At 42.2% G+C, this 15996-nt stretch overlaps 1 protein-coding gene across 1 annotated transcript; it reads left to right on the top strand.

The window, feature by feature from the left end:
* Positions 1-2537: 2537 nt before the first annotated feature.
* REXO2 (RNA exonuclease 2) lies at positions 2538-15127 on the top strand. The gene is made up of 7 exons (XM_059707816.1): positions 2538-2745; positions 3721-3804; positions 6905-6982; positions 7549-7660; positions 9414-9522; positions 11350-11403; positions 14704-15127. Exons 1-7 carry the CDS (start codon positions 2599-2601, stop codon positions 14831-14833), a joined length of 714 nt encoding a protein of 237 aa, XP_059563799.1. The 5' UTR covers positions 2538-2598; the 3' UTR covers positions 14834-15127.
* The last annotated feature ends 869 nt before the right edge of the window (positions 15128-15996 follow it).

The following is a 15996-nucleotide window of genomic DNA, read 5'->3' as shown; positions in this document are numbered from 1 at the left end:
GAGAGGAAAAAAGCAGGGCTGGGGAAGTCCCGGTAAGAAAGCAACAGTAAAAAAATAAAATTAAAACCCATGTAAATATTCACAATAACCAAAGGGTAGAAGCAACCCAAGTATCCATCAATCGATGAATGGATAAATAAGATGTGGTATTTGTATATGTACATTGAAATATTATTCAGCCTTGAAAAGGCAGGAAATTCTGACGCATGCTACAACTTGGATGAACTTAAGGACATTGTGATAAGTAAAATAAGCCAGACACGAAAGGACCAATACTGTATGATTTCACTTATATGAGGTACCTGTGTAGTTAAATTGATAGGGATAAATAGAATGTCAGTGAACAGCACTGGGCAGAAATGGGGAGTTAGTATTGAATGGATATGAAGTTTCAATTTGGGAAGATAAAATTCTGAAGATGGATAGGGGTGATCGTTGCACAACAATAAGAACGTACTTAATGCCACTAAACTGCACACTTAAAAATGGCTAAAATGGGAAATTTTATGTTATGTATATTTTGGCCACAATTTAAAAAATGAAAGTAAAAAACTGAAAAAAAAAGAAAAAGATCTAGAGATCGCTTATTATAAGGGAGGGTTTGTGTGGCTGTGGCCATGTCCTGTTAGAAACATTGTCATAGATTCTTTTAGGAACATTATAGCCTGACTACCCGCAGTGTTGAGATGCTGACTCAGGGTCTTGTTTCCCTAGAAAATACGAAGTTAAGATAAATGTGGAATGCTGGCCGAAGACTTTTTATCTGAATCTCTGCCCCTGGGTTGGCAATAGAAGCAGTTTCTCTGTGTCAAAGTGACCTACATGGCTCAGCTTCTTTCAATAAGAGGTGTTCTATTCTCACTGAAATACATCAAATAGCAGTTTCTCATTGTCTATGATGTTAAAGAGCAAGATTTCTTGGCCCTATACACTTGATGTTAATTAACAAAAGCAGTTTTTATGGTTTCACAACAGATTTGAAAAAAAAAACACACAAAGTCTCTTAGAGTGGCGTAGCTTTGAGATAAATTCCGTTAAGGAAAAGAGAAAGAAGCGATTGAGTCCACTGTGGGACAAGGCTGCTTTCAGATTCCAGGGCTCCATTTTCTTGAGTCTGTCCACTCTCTTCTTTACACGGTTTTGACTTGTTAATTTGATGCATCCATTGCTCTGCTTCGGGGCATTCATATTTAAGATTACTAATCTAATGATATCACACACAAGAAAACCAGTAAACTGTAAATCTTACATTATAATGCCATTCACCTAAAGGTAGGCTACAAATGAATAAAAAGCTATAGCAAAACAATGTGACTCATCAGGCAATGCGGTTCCAACTAGACACATTCTGCTTAATGAAATCTGTGCACACAATTTGATGACCCTTCAAAGAGAGTTTCTCTGAGCCTGGGCTGGTGGTGGGTTGGGTACAGCCAAGGAGTTAAAGGTGAAATCCACTCTATTGTTACAGTCTCATAAGGCAACAAAGTTTCTCTCTCACCAAGCCAGCTCACCAGGTAGGAACCACTATGGGAAGGATCACAAGCTCTGTAATTAGTGGCAATACGACTTTCAGGAGAATATGTAGAGGATACAATTCTAGGCTGAATCCAATGCTTGTGACAAAGTTGCACTCTGCACAGAATTTTGCTACTGAATAGCCAACATTTAAGAGACTTGAAAGGCCCTGTTGGTGGCCATCTTTACTTGTGGAAATGATGGAGTAAATATAGTTTCATTAAAACCAAAGCAACCCTGGCCTGGTAGCTCAGCTGGTTAGAGCATCCTCCCAATAAGCCAATGTTGCTGGTACCACGATGAGCCTGGCGCCTAAGGCAACGGTGTTCCCACCCCCCCATCTCTCTGTAAAAACAACAAAAAGCAAAGCAGATTACAGAGCAAATTTAGCAGTTTTTAGTTCTTTTTCATTTAATTTGCCGCCTGGATTCGTCATACAAGGTCTAGATTTAACTTTGAGAACTTGTAAGGGAGGAAGAGTCATCATTACCAGAGATACCCAACAGCTGAACGAAACAGACACCATCTCTCTGGAAGAAACATGGACTAACTCTTTGCCAATGAAAGAAAGGACTTCCACAACTAATACGTATCAAACGAGAAAAATACCCAGTGTGCCCAGTGGAGGGGCAGTTAAGTAAAAAGAGGGGTGGGGGAGGGAGTGCGCGCACAAAAGCAAAGATATATTTGACCCTCCTAACCTACAAATAGATAACCAGGTCTTTTTTGACCCAACAACGTAAGGAAGCTCTTTGACAACTAGGCAGTTTGCAACTAATCCAAACCCAGGAAATGACTCTTCGAAACGAATAAACTTAGTTCTGAAAAAACAAGCGCGTCCAATAACCTCTGAAAACACGTGGCGGGGGCGGAGAAATCGGTCGCAACAACAGGCGAGACTCTAAGTCCCATCATCCCATTCGGCAGTGAAGCCGGGCTGTTCAGGGCGAGCCGGCGCCCTGGATGCTGGGACTTGAGGTTTTGGCTCCTGCGCCTCCCCGCGGGTTTGCGACGTTTAGCGACTACCGCGCCTGCGCCAGCGCCGGCTGAGGCTGGGGTAGCGGCTGCGCGTGCCGGGCGATGCTAGGCGGCTCCCTGCGCTCCGGGCTGTTGCGAGGTGTGGGTGGGAGCCGCGGGCAGGTCGGGGCGCGGGGTGTCCGCGAAGGTGGCGCAGCCATGGCGGCGGGGGAGAGCATGGCCCAGCGGATGGTCTGGGTGGACCTGGAGGTGAGTGAGGTCGGTGTGGGTGAGGGCAGGCGAGTGCGGTTTGGTGTGAGCCTGCCCGGGGAGAGCGGCGGGGGTCTGGGTCTCGGTGGTGGCAGGTGAGTGCCTCCCGGGAGTGGGCGGCGCGGGGCAAGGCGGGGGGCAGGAGTTCTGCGGGTGTTGGGGTGTTGGGAACTCTGCTGGACTCTGGGGTTTCCTTTCAGAAGGGAGGAGTCATCCATATGGCTGCTCCCCCTCCCCCCCCGCCCCCCCCAACTCGCTAAGTCCGGTCGCGTTGAGCTTAGGGTCACGGCTAGGGGTGGGGTGGGCCAGCGGCTCTGCTGGCCCCACTTCCCCAGCCTCGGGGGACCCTGGGTGGCTGGAGCTGGACGGGACTCCGGAGATGACTCAGCCTTCCCCTTCATCCCATAAACCAGGAAACTGAGGCCCCGAAAGAGGAGTCCGCTCAGTCCAGCCGGGCTGTGAGGGAGCAGCTGAGCTGGGAGGGGACCCCACTTTTGTTCCCTTGGGGTTTTCCACACTCCTGCCAAGCACATCCCCTTCCTTGCAGCCTGGGTTTTCTCAGATATGAAATGAGGATAATAACAGTACTTTTTCTGCATCTGATTGCGATGAAGATCAAGCCGTGTCATCAGTCCGAAAACTTTGTGAACTCTGCAGAGACGTGGCGATGTCGGTTATCTGACGCTGCCAGAATTGGATGCTGTCAGCACGCAGTGTTGCTTATTTTGCATCCGTCCTAGAGTAGAACCAGGCTGCCTGACACAGAGCAGGGTTTTGGTAAATGTGAATGAATAGACGACTAGTGTTGAATGCTTTGAGGGCTCGCCCGGGGAGCGTCATTGTCTCTTCTATCTTGGCTGTGGGATATGAATTGAGTTTGCCTGAGGGAATTCCTGTTAAATGAACTTGGGTAAAATAGTCCAGAAAGATGGTTTGTGTGAGTTATGTATAATAGATGTATATTTTTTATTCCAGATGACGGGATTGGACATTGAGAAGGACCAGATTATTGAGATGGCCTGTCTGATCACCGACTCTGATCTCAACATTTTGGCCGAAGTACGCAATGCCCCCTTATTCCTGCGTACTGTTTAGAGTATATTGGAGATCCAAAGATTGTTTTTCCCTATCTCTTTATTTAAAAAATAAGATTAAGGTACAGAGTAATGTGCTAGGTCATGCATGATAAGGTTGGTACTAGAACCAGAGTAATTCATCTCACAACCTAATTATTTTTCAATAAGCCATGCCCCAAATTACAGAAACATAAATGTTACCATTTCCTGAGCACTTACTGTGTGCCAGGCACAACTCTCTAAGTGCTTTACATGGATTCACTCTTAATGGGAAGAATGATTATAAGGTAGGCACTGTTACACTCATTTTATGGAGGAGGACATGTTGGCACAGAGATGTTGGGTAATTTGCCTAAGGCCACCAGGCTAGTTACTGCAGGAGCCAGGCGTTTAACCCAGGCAGTCTGAATGACGTGCTCCTAACCAGTAAGACAACCAACTAACTATACAGTGCCACCAGGAGTGGTAACTCACGCCAAAGCTGACATCTTTCTATCATAACTTTAAATTTAACTTGACTCCATATGTCCAGGTTTTGCCTTTTCAACTAGGACATGTGATTTTTCTAGATCTGTATGGAGATTTTAGAGAAAATCTGTTGGTGCAGAATCATAAAACACTCTCTTGTTGACATTGGACGTGATTAAAGTTTTAACATGATGCCTTTAACCGAAACATTAAACAAAACAAATAAAACACACTTGTTGCCTTTTGGGCACTCGTGAAACATTTAATAAGTGTGTGACAGCATCTGATTGGTAGAGGGTGAAATCCCTGGCGTGGAATAACTCTGTTTCAAGTTGTCAGCAATAATCAGAGGCAGGGAGAGACTAGAGTAGAAACACAGTAGCTATGCTTGTGGGAAAGAGAGTCTTGTTAAAATAAGTCCCCAGAGGGTACGGTTGATGTGTTACTGGCACTGGATAGGTTTAATAAATCTATAGTTATGACTTACTTTTCCTGGGTGGGGAAGAGGGGAGAAGGCATTTATAGAGGAATTGCTACTTTTGTAGAGCAGCAGGCGTACATCCTGGAGTCCCCCCTAAGGGATCAGCTGCAGGAGAGGCATTAGATTGACTTTCTTCTTGTAACAACTAACTTTAAAAAAAACTTTAAATAAATAAATAACGTCATGTAAATAAATAAAGCCCCGAGGTTTCGGTTTGGTGGTTTTACCCTGCCACTTGGCATTTACGAGAGATGAATAGTGAAGAGAAGTGCCTGTACTTACCAGCCCTGCTTACCCCTGGCTGAAGGAGAGAGTTTCCCGTAGACTGTGGATATAATGTGAAATCCTGACAGTTTAATGGGCCGGTCAGTTGATGTGGACTCTGGAGGAAATTTGGGTCTGTTCCCCAGCTGCCGATGAGTGCGACATTTGTAAATAGACTCAGTCAGATGAGGATAAGGATGTTAAAAAAAAAATAAAAATGCTTAGGGGCTGTTGGCACTAGAGGGTCAGTTCCGTGGAAAACAAGTCTTATTTTTGTATATGAGTTTGAGGGAAAATGTCTTATGCTGGTAGAAGAACAAATATCCTACTCTGGAAATTTTTCTTTGGGTGGCTTACTGGGGTCTGGACTAAGTTAGCCTTAGATTGATAGTAGTTTTTCCCATCAGAGTTTGTTAGAATTGTTTTTTACAATATAAGGTTTGTGTGTGTGTGTGTGTGTTTAAATGGTATCCGGACACATTTTTTGCTTCATGGAGTTTACCATGACCAGTTTTCTTATTTGGTTAAAACCTGTTAGTTGTAGAAGTGAGGCATATTTTAGTCAAATTTTAGCCATTCCTTTCAGTGACTGCATACTATTTTTACCGCCTTAGTAGTAGTAATACCTTGGATTTATAGTACTTTTCTTCTAGAGACTTCAAAGAACTTTCAACCTATAATTTCTTTTATCTTGTTAACATCCCTTTGAGGGAAGGGGGGCAGTTTATAGCTCCATTGTCCGGAAGGAGAAACCGAGGCCAGGTGACTTGCAGTGACGACTTCAGTCGGGCTGTTACTGCTGGGCCTCAGCCAAGACACTTGCAGTTGAATGTTCTATTACAGGGACTGAGAACTCAAAGGCACTTTCATTTTTCAGTTGTAAACAGTTACCTTTTTAATATGAGAACATAGTTAAACAGTATAACTTTATCATACACACACACACACACACACACACACATTAGGATATTGGTTTTTCTTTTTCTTTATTTCTTTTTAAAATCTTTATTGTTGAAAGTATTACATATGAAGGTATTGGTTTTTCATCCTGTTCTTCTGCTCTATAATATTCCCCAGAGTTTATGTACTTTCTTGGTATTTTTCTAGGTATTTTGTGTGTGTATATGTATACACACACACACACACACACACACACAATATTTTTTAAATAACCGTAAGTGAAATCACATGCGTGTGTATGCTGTTCTGCAATTTTCTTTTTCAGTTAGCAATATAGACACTTCAAAATGAACTCATAATTAGGGGTTGGCAAGTTTTTTTAAAGAAGACCAAATATTAAATATTTTAGGCTTACAGTACCATATACCTCACTATTACCTTTTTGGTTGGTTGTTTTACAACTATTTACCAATGTAAAAAGCATTCTTAGCTTTTTGGCAATAAAGCAAAAAAAAGTCACAGGCTGGGCTATAGTTTGTTGATCCTTGATAGATAACTAGTTCTTCTCAGTAAGCAGTTGTTTCAGTTGTGTGTGTGTGTATGTGTGTGTTCATTGAGTCTATTTTGCCACTTTAAACAGTGCTGGAATGGATGTGAGGGCGATCTGGCTGCTACATCTGTCACCCCATTGATAGCCAGGGTTGATTCAGCTGATCTGGCTGGCTAGGCGGGTGTCCCTCTCCTCCCTCACCGATCCATGAAAAAAAAATAAAAAATAAACAGTGCTGGAATGAATGAGGACCACTTTAGAGTTAACAGATAATTGTTATAGATAACAGTTAAAGACTGCTGTTCCTCTCTTACTTTCTCTGGTATATATATTTAATCCTTAAGATAGTTTCAACTTTACCTCGGAAACCAAGGCGATCCCTGTTGATTCTGGATGACTGATGGCTTTTCCCATCCACAGGGTCCTAACCTGATTATAAAACAGCCAGATGAGTTACTGGACAGCATGTCAGATTGGTGCAAGGAGCATCATGGGAAGGTAACACTATCCAATAGCAGGATTCCTGCCCTGGGGATCAGTAGCAGCATCTGAATCCGATACCATTGGTGGACAGTATTGTAAGGCGGGTGAGCGGAAGATGGCTTGGCGAGCCTGGGAAGCCACTTTTTTGTTTGCTTTCCACCCCTGGGACCTCTCGAGATCATCTTCTCCGCAGGTCCTCTTTTTTCCTCTCCTGCATTCAGTCTGTTGCCACCACATTGTGGATTGTCAAGTATTGCACAGATCAGTCTTTGGATAAGGTTAGACATCAACTTTCAGACAAGGGGGAATGCTGCTCTCCTGTTGATACAATCTCTTCCCAGAGATTATATCCTTGGACTTCAAGTAGCACCTTTGTTGACTGTGTGGAAATGCTACTAACTATCAGGAACATAGCTTGACTTGAATTCTTAAGAAAAACTGTGCAAAGATAGATAGCAGTGTCAGTTTAAACTTGGGCTCTATAAATGGTCTAAGTATTTGCTCATTTTAGAAGTGTCATTTGGATGCCTTTGAATACCGACTTCATGTTTTTTTGGCGGGGCGGGGATTCTCTCTTGCAGTCCGGTCTAACCAAAGCAGTGAAGGAGAGTACAGTGACATTGCAGCAGGCAGAGTATGAATTTCTGTCCTTTGTGCGACAGCAGACTCCTCCGGGGCTCTGTCCACTTGCAGGTAAAGTTCAATCCTTTGTGTGCCTTGTAGGTAGTCTTCCATTCTAGGAGCTCAAGAGACTGCCGTTCCAGAAAGATCAGCCAAGACCATCATGTCTTCCGCTTACCCTAATTTGGATTGTACATCTTACTTTCGTGTTTCAGTGTCCTTGTGTAACTTATACATGAATATTGGGAACATGCCCTGAAACCTGATAAGAGGTCTGAGGTTTACTAACTCAGTAAACATTTCCCCTGTATTTTTATTATGGAGAATTTTCAAATGTACAGAAAAGTTGGATTTAGGAATTGTTAACCTTAAGCCATGATTGTTTTACCTGTCTTTTTTAAAATATATTTTTTAAAATACATTTTAAGATATATTTATTGATTTCAGAGAGGAAGGAAGAGGGAGAGAGAGAGAGAAACATCAATGGTGAGAAAGAATCATTGATGTGTTGCCTCCTGCATGCCCCCTACTGGGCATAGAGCTGGCAACCTGGACACGTGCCCCTGACTGTTTGACTGGAATTGAACCCGGGACCCTTAAGTCCCAGCTAGGGCTACCTGTCTATTTTTGTTGGACATTTAAAAGTAAATTGCAGCCCTGACCGCTTTGGCTCAGTGGATAGAGCATCGGCCTGCGGACTGAAGGGTCCCAGGTTCGATTCTGGTCAAGGGCATGTACCTTGGTTGCGGGCACATCCACAGTAGGGCGTGTGCAGGAGGCAGCTGATTGATGTTTCTCTCTCATCAATGTTTCTAGCTCTCTATCCCTCTCCCTTCCTCTCTGTAAAAAAATCAATAAAATATATTTTAAAAAAAAGTAAATTGCAGGCACCATAATACTCTATTTCTAAATACTTCATCAAACATTTCCAATTAGTAAGGACATTTTCTTATGTAACCACAATAGCATTATCACATTAAGATAATTAAAATTATTCAGTAACAGTTGCTATCTAGTCCACATCCAAAATGTCTGATTGTTTTTGAACCAGGATTTAATTAAGGCTCATGCATTTCATTTAGTTATTATGTTTCTTCTCTTAATCTAAAATGTCCACCTTTGTTTTTTTTCTTTGTGACACTCACTTTTTAAAGAAACAAAGCTAATTCTAGGTTTTTGAAAGCAATGCCTTATCAGGGAAATTAATGTTTTATGGAGATGTATTTGAATTTGTATATGTAAATTGATATAGTAACTAACATTTTTCTTAAACACTCACAAAAAAGTTTTGACATTAAGTACTAGAGCATATATTGTATAAATTTTCCCTCTTGCCAATGGAGCTGATGTCTGTTTTACAGTTCTCATTTAAAATTTAGTGTTTTTAATATAAATTACTGTATGGAAACACGAATGATATGATTTGTTAAAATTGGAATGTAAATAAATGTTTCAACTTATGTGATTCATTAAAAGTTAAATTTTTAGTGTTAGTGGTGTGGATTTTGTGACACTGGGAGAAAATTTGCACATCTGGTTGATATAAAAAAGTAACAGATAGATTTGTGCATTAAGTATGTGGAAGGATAGATTTACCCTTTTGTCCAGATTTATCCTTTTGTTTACAAATTTATTTGTGAGCTAGACTAACTAAATGCTCAGAATCTGCACTTGTAACCTAATCAGACACTCAAATCTTGAGGTGCTTTTAGGATTTGTTTGAATTAAAAAAATTATCTCCATTTCAAATATAGTTTATGAATTTTTATATCCTGTTGTATGCTACTAGAAATACATAGATGCGGTATACTTCGTGTCTTTCTAGGAAATTCAGTTCATGCAGATAAGAAGTTTCTTGACAAATACATGCCCCAGTTCATGAAACATCTTCATTATAGAATAATTGATGTGAGCACTGTTAAGGAACTGTGCAGGTAAGGGCTATATTGAGGAACCATTAAATTGTCTCATTTAGCATGTTTTTGTTTTTTCCTAAGGGTTTGTCTTTTTTAAAAAATAGGTTTTTATTGATTTCAGAGAGGAAGGGGGAGAGAGAAAGAAACATCAATGATGAGAGAGAACCATTGATTGGCTGCCTCCTGCACACCCCCTACTGGGGACCGAGCCTGAAACCTGGACACATTCCCTGACTGGGAATCGAACCGTGACCTCCAGGTTCATGGGTCAGTGCTCAACCACTGAGCCACACTCTGGGCTCATTTAGCATGTTTAATTGAGAACTTGTGAAAAGTAATTGAATAGAGCTGTAAAACTTGGGGTGCAAAGTGGACATTTAACTTCCTCAATCCGTAATCACTTGGACCAGGACCTAAATTTATTCTGTGCTGGTGACAATTGGGGGAAACAATGTCAAAAATCTTCCATATAAGTTTCATTAATTCAGAAAATCGAGTACCCATTCTGTGCCACGTGTTGGCTGATGTGCCGGGGACATATATATAGATGAAAAGCCCTTAAGTAGCTTAGAATTTAATGAGTTGACAGATGTGTAAAAAATTCACCCTAAAAATACACCGTTGGTGACTTCTCTAATGGAAATGTGCGTACAGAACATTGAAGGTCCCAGGGAAGGGGCCTCTAAGTGCTGGAATGAGGGGACTGGGAAAACTAGGGGAAATGGCTTTTCAACTTGAGATTTAAAGGAGAGTAGACATTTTCTAGGTATCGAGGAGGGGGCATTCTAGAGAACTGGAGGAAGTATAAAGATATGAGGGAGCAGGAAGATAAGGACAACAAAGTTCAAAGAATTGCAGATAGTTCATGAATGCTGGAGTGCAAAGCACAAGGTTGGGGAAAGTAGGAGATGAGGCCCCATTAGGAAGGGCTGGTATGCCATGCTGAGGAGGTTGAAATTCTCTTGTAGGGGATGGGGTTCCTTTGAAATGTTTAGAGCTGTGGTTCTCAACCTTCCTAATGCCGCCACCCTTTAATACAGTTCCTCATGTTGTGGTGACCCCCAATTCCATTGTTACAAATTGAACATAATTAAAGTATAGTGATTAATCACAAAAACAATATGTAATTATATATGTGTTTTCCGATGGTCTTAGGCGACCCCTGTGAAAGGGTCGTTTGACCCCCAAAGGGGTCGCGACCCACAGGTTGAGAACCGCTGGTTTAGAGGAATGAGTGATGTGATTAGATCATACTGATTAGCTGGTGGCAAGAAAAGGTAGGGAGATAAGAAAGGAGACTTGTATCATCTTGGAGAGAAGAATGAGCTAGGGAAATGACACTTGGGTGGTAGGGTAGGGAATAAAGTATTTGAGGAAGTCATTTGGCTGGCATTGAATGTTTGAATGGGGGAGTGAGGAAAAGGAAGAGATATAAGAAGATTCTAGTGTTTCTAGCTTGGCAGGTAGGCAGATGTTCAGAGATACAGAGAAGTAAGAGAAAGTGGCTTTGGTAGATGGGGAAGGGAGATCTTGAGGCTGGGCGTGGTTATATATAGTTGAGTTGTAAGTGTCCGGTGGATTTTTAGATGTCGTCTGCAGCGGTCAGTTGGACATCCAGGACAAACTCCGGAGAGCGCTGGGCTGGAGTTAGCAGATGCAGGAGTCTTAGGCATCGATGAGCTTGCCCAAAGAGTACAGAGACTGAAGAGAGGAGAGGGTGGGAGATAGGCCCAGGCAAGGAGGCAACTTGATAGTCACAACCCAAATGCCTTTTTCAGTTGATAAGATGCTTGAGTGACTCAGAATGTTTGAGACGCCTTTGAGAGTTCCCTTTTTGCTGTGTAGACGCTGGTATCCAGAAGAATATGAATTTGCACCCAAGAAGGCTGCTTCTCACAGGTAAGTTTGCCTTCCGCTGTGTGGCAGTCGGCATGCCAGGTGCCTGGCTGCATGAAATAATGTCCCTTCCCCACTCCTTTTCCTTGGGGGAAAATAAAGGACAACTCACATAAGAAGAACTTTCTTTTGCCAAGACCAGCAGAAATTCTGGCCAGGATTCTAGCATCCCATCTATATATATATAAAAGGCTAAGTGCCTGTCTGACCGGCCGGTACATATGACACAAACTGCCTACCAGGGGACAGACGCTCAACGCAGGAGACTTGGCAGTGGCGGTTCTCAGGTGACGCACCCCAGAGCCAGAGAGGAGGGAGTCCGATTCCTCATGGGGCTGTGCAATTCCGTCTTTGGCCATGGGTTATGTTGTTGCTGTGGCACTGTCAGCCCCGAATCTGGTTTACTGCTGAGCTGCGGTGACTTGGCAGCGGAGGTTCTCGGGTGACGCAACCCAGAACCAGAGAGGAGGGAGCCCGATTCCTCTTGGGGCCGCGCGATTCCACCTTTGGCCGTGGGTTATGTTGAGAAAGGGCGAATAGTGATATTAAAATATTTCTTCTAATTAATTTCCTTTCAATGTGCATGAATCTGTGCACTGGGCCACTAGTTCTGAGTTATATAAGGTCTTAGGTCATATATATACATATATACACACATATACGTATATATATGTTTTTATTGATTTCAGAGAGAAAGAAAGAGAAACATCAATGATGAGAGAGAATCATTGATCGACTACCTCCTGCACACCCGCCCGTCCCAAACGGGATTGAGCCAGCAACCCGGACATGTGCCCTAACTGGGAATTGAACTGTGACCTCTTGGTCCATAGGTTGATGCTCAACCACTGAGCCACACCAACTGGGCGGGTCTTAAGTCTTTCTTGCAGTTTTCAAAATTTTAGATACCTTAGCTTGTAGGTATGTGAAATTGTCTAATTTTTCTAGTCATAAGCAGTATTAATTTCCTTCCCAGCAAGTCTATAGACTTGTAGCCATTTAAAATTAGAACACTTTGTGTATCTAACTTTGACACTTTAGTTTTTCAGATTGTTTCTTTTATGTTTGCAGCTTTAGGAACAAGTACATAAGGAATTTAAAGATCTTATGTATTTAGTGTCCTCTTTTACTTTTTGATTTCTGTAATCTTTCAGGAGGAACATACACCTTAGTGGGGGATACAGCAGCTGGCTTAAGGGCAGCATTTGGTTCATCCATTTACTGTGCTCCTACTCTGTGCCAGGAACAGTTATAGGCAAACATAGAAAGACAAAGTCCCCGCTCTGAAGAGTCTGGCATTCTTAGTTTTTTGTTTTTGTTTTCTTTGATTGGACTTGCATGGACTACAGCACAGTAATACATGGGGAGAATATTTTATCTGAAATAAATGGGGCTTGATGTGTTTCAGAATTTTTCAGGTTTTAGAGAGGTAATAGTACGTCTGTAGTGAGTATTATGTAATACTCCTAACGGTCTGGGGAAGCACCGCATAATCACAGACATCGATACTTCTGCAGTGAAATATATGGGCATTCGCACCGAGTGGCATTGCTGGTGACTATAAGTAGCCTCACATCCAGACTGGTCAGGTTTTACCACATTCTGGGTTATGAAAGTGCTTTGGGTTTTCAGATCTCTCTTGGGTTTCAGTATTGTGGATAGGGTGTTGTGCACCTTGATTTAGCCAGAGACTATTTATATATCTATATATCTATATCTATCTATATATATATATTTATATATATAAATATATATATATAAATATATATGTATATGTATGTATATGTATATATATAAATAATTTTATTGATTTCAGAAAGGAAGAGGGAGAGAGAGAGAAACATCAATGATGAGAGACAATTATTAATCAGATGCCTCCTGCAAGCCCCATACTGGGAATTGAGCCCACAACCTGGGCATGCGCCCTGATCGGGAATCAAACCATGACCTCGTTCATAGGTTTGATGCTCAACCACTGAACCACGTTGGCCAGGCCAGAGGTGGTATTTTTTATAGTTTTAGCTCTCTACCACATATCTAGGACCTGGGAAGAAAGCAAAATTGTTGCCATACCACAGGAATAATTGAAGTTGGTGCAGTCTATTCTCTAGAAGAGACCTGTGGCCCATCGTTCTGAGCTTATTGATTTACCTGTTTTATAATGCTGGTACCTGATTTCTCAGACTATGACAGATGAGAAACAGCTGTTGGAGGAGAAGAGCGGCGGTTAGATGGAGGCAGGCTGCCCCTGATTATAGCACAAACCATCACCAGAGAGGAGTAGACCCTCCTTTATGCTGTCTGATAATTGATGGGTATTGGGTGATGGAGTCGTCAGTCACCTTCCAGGGCGTTAGTGTGTTTTCTGCAGGGGCGTCGCTAAGTATTGCTCATTGTCTCACAGGCTGTGCTTCATGAGTTGTTAATGTTTCTTCTTTTAAAATATATTTTGTTACTGATTTCAGTGAGGAAGAGAGAGAGAGAGAGAGAAATATCAGCGATGGGAGAGAATCATTGATTGGCTGCCACCTGCACTTGGTGGTGCCTGCAACCCGGGCATGTGCTCAGATCAGCCTGGAATCGAACTGTGACTCCTGGTTCATAGGTTGACGCTCATCCTCTGAGTCACACCAGCCAGCTGAGCTGTTAATTTTTCCACAGATGTGGTCACTTAAGTTTTAGAAATACTGTGTATAGTACAACCTTTTCTTGGCAATTCACAGTACACATTGTGCATTAAATGCTTTGCAAAGGATTTCAAAAAGGAAATTTTTAATCCAGCTTTTCGTGAGCTTATTTGCGCCTGGAATTCTTTTTCCTGGGGAATACATCACCATCTTACGGGATTGTTTTGGGAGACTAATGTCATATATTAGATTTTTTAAAAAACATTTTAGAAAAGCACTTACATATGCTTTACTGAAATGTTCCGGTTTTTTTAAGATTTTTTTTTTCTTGATTTTTTTAGGAAGAAGGGGGAGAGAGAGAGAGAAACATCAATGAGAGAGATGCATCCATGGGCTGTGAGAGAGACACATCTATCGGCTGCCTCCTGCACGCCCCCTACTGGGGATACAGCCCGCAATCTGGGTATGTGCCCTTGACCAGGAATCAGCAACCTTTCCATGCATGGGACGATGCCCACCCAACCAACCGAGCCACACCTGCCAGGGCAAAATGTTCCAGTGTTTGATGTCAGCTAGGGGCCTGTTCTTAAGTTATTAATACAAAGTTGTGCTTTGTAAAGTGATCATTATCTCTGCTCGGGGGCATTTCAATTCAGTATAGTATGTTTGCTTGTAGGGCGCTTGACGACATTAGCGAAAGCATCAGAGAACTTCAGTTTTACCGAAATAACATCTTCAAGAAAAAAACAGATGAAAAGAAGAGGAAAATTATGGAAAACGGGGAGAACGAGAAGACTGTGAGTTGATGCCGGTGTTCGTGCCGCCACCACAGTTCTCTGGAGCAGCTGCTGGTGGTTTTGCTCACACAGAGGCTTGGCAGAGCACCTTCTCTCAGCTAACCCGCAGCTCCCGGTTGTGCCAGCAGACAGCACCTGAAATACTACTTTTCTCCTAACATGCCGTTTTCATTTATGACACAGCAGCACCTTTGTAAGTACCAGGTCTTGTCCACCCCTTGGTACAAATCTGCATTTGCTTTTAGACCATTTCTTTTGTTTTGTTTTTTTAAAAGAATAAATCTAGTTCTATTGAAATGCAAACCTTTGTGTACCATCTCTTTTTTAGTAGTTTAATCATTAATAAACGATGACCCTTTCTTTCTTTTAAACTGGTGTGGCTAATGTTTAAGTCCTCATAGTGCCATTAGGGACAGATTACGTTTCTTAAGGGAAATAAGAAGGGAACTTGTTCTGCTTTGCTTTACAAGTCTAGAATAGAACAACTTGAAGTAGATTCAGAGAAGCAGATTTGGGTTCATTGTTACAGTTACCGGATTAACAGAGGCTTGGAATAGCTGCTCTTCACTATATTCAAGAAATTCAAGTAAGTAATCCGACAGGGATTCTCTAGGTAATAACTCAGGTTTATTGAGTAAATACTATGTGCATGGCTATCATTCTGCTATATTTATAGAACGTAAATATGTATAGGTGGCTGCCCTAGGTCTGATGCTCAGTAAGTATTTGAGAAGGGATTTCGGTTTGAATATCTTAACTCCTAAGAGCCTAGTACTAAAGTGATTCCTTAGCCGGAGTGTCCATTAGAACCATGTGGAACACGTCTCATTTCTCCTTAAGAAATCAGATTTGGGAAAGGCCCGCAGGTGACCTGTCTTTCCTAGAGGTCCATTGGACTGGAAGACTTGAGTAGAGATCTCCAGTTCCATTCCAACTTGATGATGGCCACTGTGTGAGTGAACACAGCAGTGGGACCCTACTGTGGAAGAGTGACACGGAAATCGCTAGATGGCACACCAGAATTCTCTCCCAGTTTCATTTCCTAAGCTGTTTTACTTACAGAGCAGCCTCAGGAGTGGAGAGAGGTTTTAGTGTAACTTTTCCCAAATGTGTAATTTCAGGCCCAGTTCACAAGTGTATGTGTGAAGTGATGAAAACAGAAGTCCGCTGAC

Source organism: Myotis daubentonii, chromosome 9 (genome assembly GCF_963259705.1).
Source record: "Myotis daubentonii chromosome 9, mMyoDau2.1, whole genome shotgun sequence".
In the NCBI taxonomy this organism is placed as follows: domain Eukaryota; kingdom Metazoa; phylum Chordata; class Mammalia; order Chiroptera; family Vespertilionidae; genus Myotis; species Myotis daubentonii.
The sequence above is the reverse complement of the archived record's forward strand: the minus strand, read 5'-3'. Positions and strand labels throughout refer to the sequence as shown.

Coding starts and splice junctions, on each gene's coding strand:
- REXO2 (XM_059707816.1), top strand. CDS start 2,599: ATGCTAGGCGGCTCCCTGCGCTCCGGGCTGTTGCGAGGTGTGGGTGGG. Junction 6,983..7,548: donor GCAAGGAGCATCATGGGAAG/GTAACACTATCC, acceptor TCTCTCTTGCAG/TCCGGTCTAACCAAAGCAGT. Junction 11,404..14,703: donor AAGAAGGCTGCTTCTCACAG/GTAAGTTTGCCT, acceptor GTTTGCTTGTAG/GGCGCTTGACGACATTAGCG.